This window comes from Balearica regulorum, chromosome 2 (genome assembly GCF_011004875.1).
Source record: "Balearica regulorum gibbericeps isolate bBalReg1 chromosome 2, bBalReg1.pri, whole genome shotgun sequence".
Classification (NCBI taxonomy): domain Eukaryota; kingdom Metazoa; phylum Chordata; class Aves; order Gruiformes; family Gruidae; genus Balearica; species Balearica regulorum.
Window position 1 is genome coordinate 996,014 of NC_046185.1, and position 8,150 is coordinate 1,004,163.

The 8,150-nt window shown below is 50.7% G+C and overlaps 1 protein-coding gene across 3 annotated transcripts in view; it reads right to left on the bottom strand.

Moving 5' to 3' along the window:
* Nucleotides 1-7,543, bottom strand: part of ARHGAP39 (Rho GTPase activating protein 39) — a 149,441-nt gene extending 141,898 nt beyond the window's left edge. For all 3 annotated transcript variants that reach the window (XM_075743161.1, XM_075743162.1, XM_075743159.1), the window contains exon 1: nucleotides 7,461-7,543. In XM_075743161.1, coding sequence (XP_075599276.1) covers nucleotides 7,461-7,471 — 11 coding nt within the window. In that variant the 5' untranslated portion in view covers nucleotides 7,472-7,543. The remainder of the gene's footprint in view (nucleotides 1-7,460) is intronic.
* Between the last annotated feature and the right edge of the window lie 607 nt (nucleotides 7,544-8,150).

An 8,150-nucleotide genomic window follows, 5' to 3' on the forward strand; every position in this document is an offset into this window, starting at 1 on the left:
TGTTGGGGTTGTTCAGCCTGGAGAAGAGAAAGCTCTGGGGACACCTTATAGCAGCCTTCCAATAGGTAAAGAGGACCTACAGGAAAGCTGGAGAGGGAATGTTTGAAGGGCAGGGAGTGACAGACCAAGGGGAATGGCCTGAAGCTGCAGGAGGGGAGATGGAGATGGGATGGGAGGCAGCAATCCTTCCCTGTGAGGGTGCTGAGGTCCTGGCACAGGGTGCCCAGAGAAGCTGTGGCTGCCCCTGGCTCCCTGGCAGTGTTCAAGGCCAGGTTGGATGGGGCTTTGGGCAACCTGGGCTAGTGGAGGGTGTCCCTGCCCATGGCAGGGGGTTGGAACCAGATGGGCTTTAAGGTCCCTTCCAACCCAAACCATTCGATACGCACAGTTGCAGAATATGCCCATTCTACAGCGAGGTCAGAAATCCTAAGTTTTGGCATGCAACACTGCATTTTTATCCAGTGTTTGCTGCGGTTTTTACTCTAATTTATAATCCCAGTCCCTACGCACAGCACTATTATAAGAGAAGAGCAGCCTGCAAGTCACCTTTAGGTCAGATATCGACTGACCCAGTGCTGGCTAAGTCACCGGTGGCCGTAACACTGGCGAACCCCCAAGCATCCTTCCTCTATGCCACATTCAAGCCCAGATACCACTAACCCCCATCCCTTACACCCCTGCCTCCCTTCCAGCAAGGGTTTGCTTCCCAGTCAAACTCCGGCTTAAAGTCAGCAAACTTTAACATTAACCAGAAGTCAAAAAGCTCTGCTCCATACCAGAAACATAACTTCCAATCAATGTTCAATCCAGGAACAAAACCTTCTAGGATCACGCTGTCTGTAAAATACAATAAGCAAAGCCTTCTCCCTCTGACAGTCTATTTCAGGCCTCATTTGCCACAAGTTTTATGAGATGTTAATCAACAATCAAAAATTTCCACATCTTTCACTGCGGGAATAGTGGTTTCTGCTCTCTAAATTACACCGCTGGGTTACTACATGTCACAGTTAATGAGCCCTCTCTGCCCGTTTCCATCTCCTTCCCGTTTATTGTTTAAAAATACTTTAACAATTTGAAAAAAAATTTTTTTTTTTCCATTTGAGAGTGCAGAGATGAGGATATCCATTTGCCTGCCAATCAGCTGGGACAGTACCGAAACGCAGAGCGATGTATTTGGCTCCTTAAAAATTGAGCATCCATAAGGACTGCCTCTTGCAGAGCTGTTTGTGAGAACGTTTAAAGGGCAGGAACAGCCCCAGCAGCGAGAGGAAGAAAATAAATACAATCACCAGATCTATTAAGGCCAAAGAAACAGCGAGGGATGAAGAATTTGAGAAACGAGGCACCTCTCAGCACAATGTGGTTCTTTCACTGCTGCCAGGAGCTGGTAAACCGAGAAAACCAGCTTTGGGGGTTCCAGCAAGCAATTTAAGGAGTAAAGACTAATTTCAAGGGCACGGTGCAGATGCTATCTACAGTGTGCTCCACTTCTTTCCCCTCAGCACCTGGAGTACATTTATCCCTCGCTTGCTTCTTGGCAACTGGAATTAAAAATAGCCAGCCTGGATGAGTTGCAAAGTGAAGAAAAAAAAAAAAAGTATTACAGCAGAAATGTTTTGGGGTTTTTTTTTTTTTTTTTTGAGAAGAGACAGGGGAGGAAGAGGAAAGGTCTAGGTTCAATGCGTTATCTAGAGCATGTAAGGAAATAATCACTGAAGCAAAAATGCAGGAGGGAGAGCATGGCTGCTGAAGACAGGAGCAAGAAATAATTTTTTTAAAGGTACTGGAGAGAAGAGGTCATCATAACACTTGTAGTGATCTTAATCGGCAGCTAAAATGAAGTTCTCACTGATGTTTACTGTCTGGGGCAAACATGTCCAAATAAGCATGCCATAAAAACACTGGTGTACAGTGACAGGGGCTACAGTCAAGCTTAAAAATCCAAACCTGATGATTTACAATCCATCCCTTGGAGCCAGTCCCCTTCGTTGCTCTGCTGCACCATGAGGGAACTTGCAACCTGACCAGATTATACATTATTTTTACTCCTGGAGTCAGCCCAGTCCCTAGAGACTTCTCGGTTGTATTTAGTGGTTTCGTTTGGGTTTGTGGGTTTTTGTTTAAAGGTTGTTGGGTAGGTATTTTGTTTGTTTGTTTTAAATCATGCATATTCACAAGTTACTAGAAGTGAGCTGCTCAAACCTTCATCTTTCAGAAGAGGAACAACACACCCCAAGCCTTTGGTCTTAATATGATTGACAGAATGGTTTGAGGACTTAGGCCTCACCTGAACCGGTCTCAAACCGAGATACCTACTCATGAGACACGGTGTCTGCTATCTAAATTATAGTTTACCTAGAAACCTACCCAGATTGCCTTGGATCTTCAGCTTCACCAGCCTAAATACAGACTGAGCAGTCAGAGCAGATTGACCCAGGAGATAATGGTCAGGTCAGTTGACCTGAACGAGGAGAAACCACAACAGGACACTGCTGGAACGGGGATTTAGGAAGCTGCTCCTAGGTTGCTATCTAAAGCAATTACTTTGTGGGAGGAAGTTGCCTACACCAACATGCTGCATGTTTCTACAGCTCAAGACTTCAACCCCACAAACGTTTCCCAGATGACAACCCCCACATGGTGGCAGGAGCTGATGGCATCTATTGCAGCTTAAGAACTTGTTCAGGACCAAAGTAGGTCACCTTCAAGTCCAGGTACAGAACTGTAGATTCACCTAATTCTCTGGGATAGCTCCTCAACAAGCTTTCAACAAGCACAAAGTTGAGAAACACCTTTCCTGGAACTCTACCTGAGAACATCAGGCTTATCCTTAGAGAGGAGCTACATGACGCAACAGGCCTCCTCCATTTTCCTACCACAGAGGGTCACATTGCTCCATATGACAAGATTTTCTGATGCTTTGTCCAGCCTAAGCTGAACTGTTTCAGAAAACAAGGCTCTGCCGCTTCTCTAGGAAGAGAGGTTTCACAGCAAAGTTCAGTCTGTCAGAAAGAGCCCAACACGCAGCCTGGACATCCCTTATTCCCTCCTGGCAGAGCGTTCAAGGCCAGGCTGGATGAGGCTTGGGGCAACCTGGGCTAGTGGAGGGTGTACCATGGCAGGGGGTTGGAACTAGATGACCTTTAAGGTCCCTTCCAACTACGATTCCATGATTCTATGATCCTGCCGGGACCAGCTTAAGGATTTTAGAGACTTGAAGTCCTAACTGAGAGATGAGTTGTAGATATCACAACCACAGGCAATAAGGCAGCTTTCAACTGCTGAAAGCCACGGCTCTAAAGATAGAGTTATGTACAGACGGGCTGCTGGGATTGTCCCAGATTTTACCAGTTTTTTTAATATTAAAGAGGTGGAGGAGCAGCTCTGTAAACAGGCAAGCAAAACAAACACGCACCAGATCTACTGTGCTCCTGAGCAGCTTTGCCCTTTCGCAGGGCTGTTTGACAACACATGCTCAGGAGGTCTGACGTCAAACCAATCACACATGCGCAGATGCTATTTTCCTATTTTTCAGAAGCCAGGCATTCCATAAAAATCCTTTTTTTGGGTTGGTTTTTTTTAAATTATTATTATTTTGGACAGAATCTAGGATTCAACTACATTACCTAAAATGTCTGGAAAGCCTACAACTAGTTGATGGGTTGCAGAAGCTCTCTCAGCCATGAGGTCTAGGCCCGATATTCCTGCTTCAAGACGATGCTATCTTACCACTCATACAGTTATAACCCATGATCACAGGTTTGAAATGCTCAATATAGGCTACGAAGAACAAGGCAGATGGAAAATATTTATAAATCAGAATAAAAAGACAGCCTTGCTCTCCACACAACCTGTATCATCTCACAGCATCTATGTTGCCAGGTTCGTTACCATACATAAACATATCTTCATTAATCTTCATAAAGCTGGTCAAGAATACAGCTGGCATCACTGTTAAATTTAACAGTTGAAGCAGCTGTCTAGGACTAACCAAAAAAACCTCATTTTGTGGTTGCAACCAGGGTAGAAAGTGGCTCCTGTCCTGACAGGACAGCAGCAGAAAAAAAAAAAAAAAAAAAAAAAAAATTTCCCAAAACTGTGCACCCACCAATCACACGCTCGCCGTCATGGGTATCAGGAAGATCCTTTGTGAAATGCAACGTCACTCACGATTTGGACAAACTTCAACAGTCCAGACTTCAGCAGTCTCCCTCTCCTTCCAATCTTTTACTGTTGGACTTGATAATCTTAAGGGTCTTTTTCCAACCTAAATGAGTCTACGATTCTCCAACCTCTCCTCACTCCCACCACCTCGACGCAACACCCCGGCAGTGAGTCCCACGGCACGCAACGGCGGGACCTTCCCAGCAAAGATCCAGCCAGCACCAGATTTAACCACATTTATCCTCCTGCATCTATTCACCCACCTTTTCTTCAGCTGCAAGCTACGAAGCTCTGGGCTCTTGGCCAACTGGTTGCTTCTCCTCTCTCTCCCTCCCTCCGAGCTGCAGGTTACAGGAGACTATGGCATTTCTGCTTATTAGGGTAGTTAATGACCTAATTTAAGCCATATAGAGTATAGCCAGGAATTACAGTTACAGGCTCCTCAAATGAAGTTAACAATAAAGCACAGAAATTCAGCTGCGAGCACTTCTCAGGCACCTTTATATCAGCAATATTAATTTTACCAGGAGGACAGCAAGTTTGCTCCCTCCCCTCTTTTTAAGCCACCGATGAATCTTGGTGTCTTGCTAGCAGCCTCCTTTGGAAGAGAACTACACGAAGACATCTGGCTCGCAGACAGGCTAGACCTTAGTTTTGTCTTGATCTGCAGCAGGAAGAATACAGCAACCATAGATTTCAGCGGGAAATATCCCATCAGCGGTTCTTTTAGCATCAGAGCAAAGACTCCACTAGAGATTGAGGGCCTCAACATATGTCTTTCTTCCCAAAGGAAGAACGTGGAAATTATCTCTCCCAAGGGTATTAGCATAACTCAAGTCGTTGAGATTAACATTAAAGAGTCATTTAGACTTGAAAGCCATTCCAGGTACTGGTGGAATGAGGTACGCTGCCATCAGCAATTCAAACTCCAGTGCAGAGTTATATTAATCCAAATTTTAGACTGGGAAGATAGCTCCTGATCAGCTGAGCGTACGCACTGGCCAAGACACACAGAAAAGTTGTTACTGGTTGCTGATGGACAAGGATCTACAAAACCCCATGGGAGATGCCTGTGCTTCCCTTTGAGTGGAGAAAGGGGAGCATCACTAGATGTCTTGAGCTCTCCCTCTTACACCCATCCTAAGCGATGGGGAAGAAATATATAGCTTCTCCCTTCCAAAAAAAAAAAAAAATAGAGAGGTGTACAGCACAGAACAATACTTGGTAACAGAACTAAACATTGGCTGATAAATGCCTCTTGAAGATCGCATCTTGCAAGTGCAAGCCAAGACCTCAAACCACAGACTAATTCACATCCACAAGCACCAAATACCAAGTACTGCCAGTCTCCCCCCCCCCAAAGTCAGCAGCGAGACAGTTTTCAGCAGCCAGATGATGGAATCGCGAGGGTGTTGGTTCCCCCTAGCACCAAAGAAATCAACTCTCAATGTTGCTGCAAATGAAGGCAACAGATTTTTCAACAAGGTGCAATCACGCTGTTTTTAACGATCATGTGGTATATTAACATTCAGCCGCAGCTACAGTCTGGGCAGATGCTTCATGGAGGAGATCAACCAACCATCCACGGATGGTAGTGGTAACGGCACGGCCACCGACGCTGGCCTGGTGACACGAAGCACAGTGTCACACCTTGCCTACAACTGGTCCAAATACACCCAGCCAGAGGCACACCCCGTCCAAGCCACCTGCTGCTTGCAGGTACCTGAGGGCTCACACCAAGCTCCCCAATGTCATTAATTTTCTTTTAAAACCATTTCCCCCCCCCCCCCTTAAACCCACCCAGCTGCATGTGCCAGGTGAGGTACTGGAGCACAGCAGCTGCGGGTTTATCTGTAGAGGTCACCCAAGGGTTGATTAAACTGCTATCGTGAAGGAAGGAGGGGAAAGAAAAAAAAAAAATTCCCATCCTGCAGTTTTTGCAGCCGGAGAATGCAGGTCTGGGGAAGCAGCAGAGCAGCGCAGAGAGGAGGAAAAAAAAAAAAAAAAAGACCCCAACCAGCAGCTTGCCATCCACCGCACATGTGAAATAAATAAGCCCCATTCCAGCACAAACACCACAACTCGGCCATTTCTCCCCCCTCTGAGACCAGTGCATCCCTCTCCAAACCTCTGCGCTCGCTCCCTGCTGCAGCCCCACCGTCTGCCTCCCCTAGCCCACCCAGTCCCTGCAGGCAGCCCCATCCCTGCAGGCAGCCCCATCCCTGCCTGCACCCCTTCCCCAGCGCATCCCTGCATCCACACCCACTTGCACAGCACCCTGTTTGCCCCCCCCCGTCCCCATGCACCCCCCCTTCAGCCCTGCCACACCTTACACCTCCGTAAAAATACCCCCCCTGGCTGCATCCCATGGGAGGGGGGAATCCATCCCATCCGTAAATCCCCACCCTGCAGAGCATCCACAGGGAGCAGGGTGGGATCCAGCCCCTTCATACCCCCCCCCTCCATGGGGAGCAGGGTGGGATCCAGCCCCTCCATGGGGAGCAGGGTGGGATGGGGATGGGGGGGTGGGGGATATCCAGCCCCTTCATTACCCCCACAGTGAGGAGGGTGGGATCCACCCCTCCATAACCCCCCCTTCATCAGGGAGCAGGGTGGGATCCAGGCCCTCTCCCCCCCCTCTCTGCTTTACCAACGCATCTCTGGAAATCAGGGTGGGGTTGGGATCCAGCCCCCCCCCCCCCCCCCAATCTCCCTACTGCAACCACAGGGAACCAGGTGGGTGCATCCAGCCCCCCTCAAAAAAGAAAAAAAAAAAGAAGGGGGGCAGAGTGGAGTTGGGATTCACACACACACAGAGCAGGGTGGGGTTAGGATCCAAACCTCCCCCATGCAGAGCAGGTGTGAATCCCCCCCCCCCCCAAAAAAACCCCACCCCAAACCCCAAGATAGTGCTGACACCCCCCCTCAATAACACCCACCCCCCAAAAAAGGGCAAAACACCCCCTCACTCAAAAGGGCCACAAACAGACACCCCCTCCTCCAAGGTGGGGGGGCAAACACCACTCAGGGCACCCCAAAGAGGGGGGGACACCCCCATAACCCCTATGGAGAGGGGGGGACAGGGAAGAACCCCCCTCTAAGGGTAAAAAAAAGGGGCCCAGACCCCCCTCAGCGCCCCCGGGGGGGCCTTTGGCCCCCCCGGGGGCGCTGAGGGGGGTCTGGGCCGCTTAGGATAGGGGGAGCAGACCCCAACCGCCACCTCCCCCGTAGGCCTCAGGCCCCCTCTGAGGGCTCAACCCCCCCCCCCCCCCCAACCCCACGGTACCGGTTCTCACCTCTCCGCCATGTTCCCGGCGGTCCTACCGCTCGGCGGTGGTCCCGGTCCCGGTTTGGCCTCCCATAATTCCGGTACTAAGCGACCAAGAACAAACGGACCCCGAAATCCCACACACCTTTTCCCCACCCCACCCCCCTCCCCCCCCGAGTTATTTTCCCACCCCCCCCCTTCCTCTCCGCCACCCCGCCACCGACTGAGGCCGGCGCTCGCGCCGCGGCCCCGCCGCGTCCCGCCGTCACCAGCGACAACGGCGGCGCCGCCAATGGGGAGAGGTGGAGGGGGCGGAGCCAAGGAGGTTCCGACACGCCCCCTTTCTTTCCCCCGCCTCCAAGCCACGCCCCTCTCTCGAGGAGGAGGGGGGCGGGGAGAACCGCGAGGGATGATGGGAGTGGTAGTTCGGCGGGGGGGGCGCGCCTGCGCGCGGGCGTGCAGTTCACGCCTATATACGCCCGCAGGGCACGTGCACGCGCGTGCCGGCCTGCGTACGTTCCCGTACGCACGCCGCTCATACGTCCGTGCGTGTGCGCGCACACACACGCACACACACAGAGCGCGTAAGCGCTTCGCACGTCCGCAAACATGCCGCGCACGTACGCGCGCGTAGTGCGCGCCGCGGCCGTGCGCGGCCGCAAACGCGTCCATGTGGATGCGGCGCGCACACAGGCGTGGCGTGCGCGCTTGAGGGCAC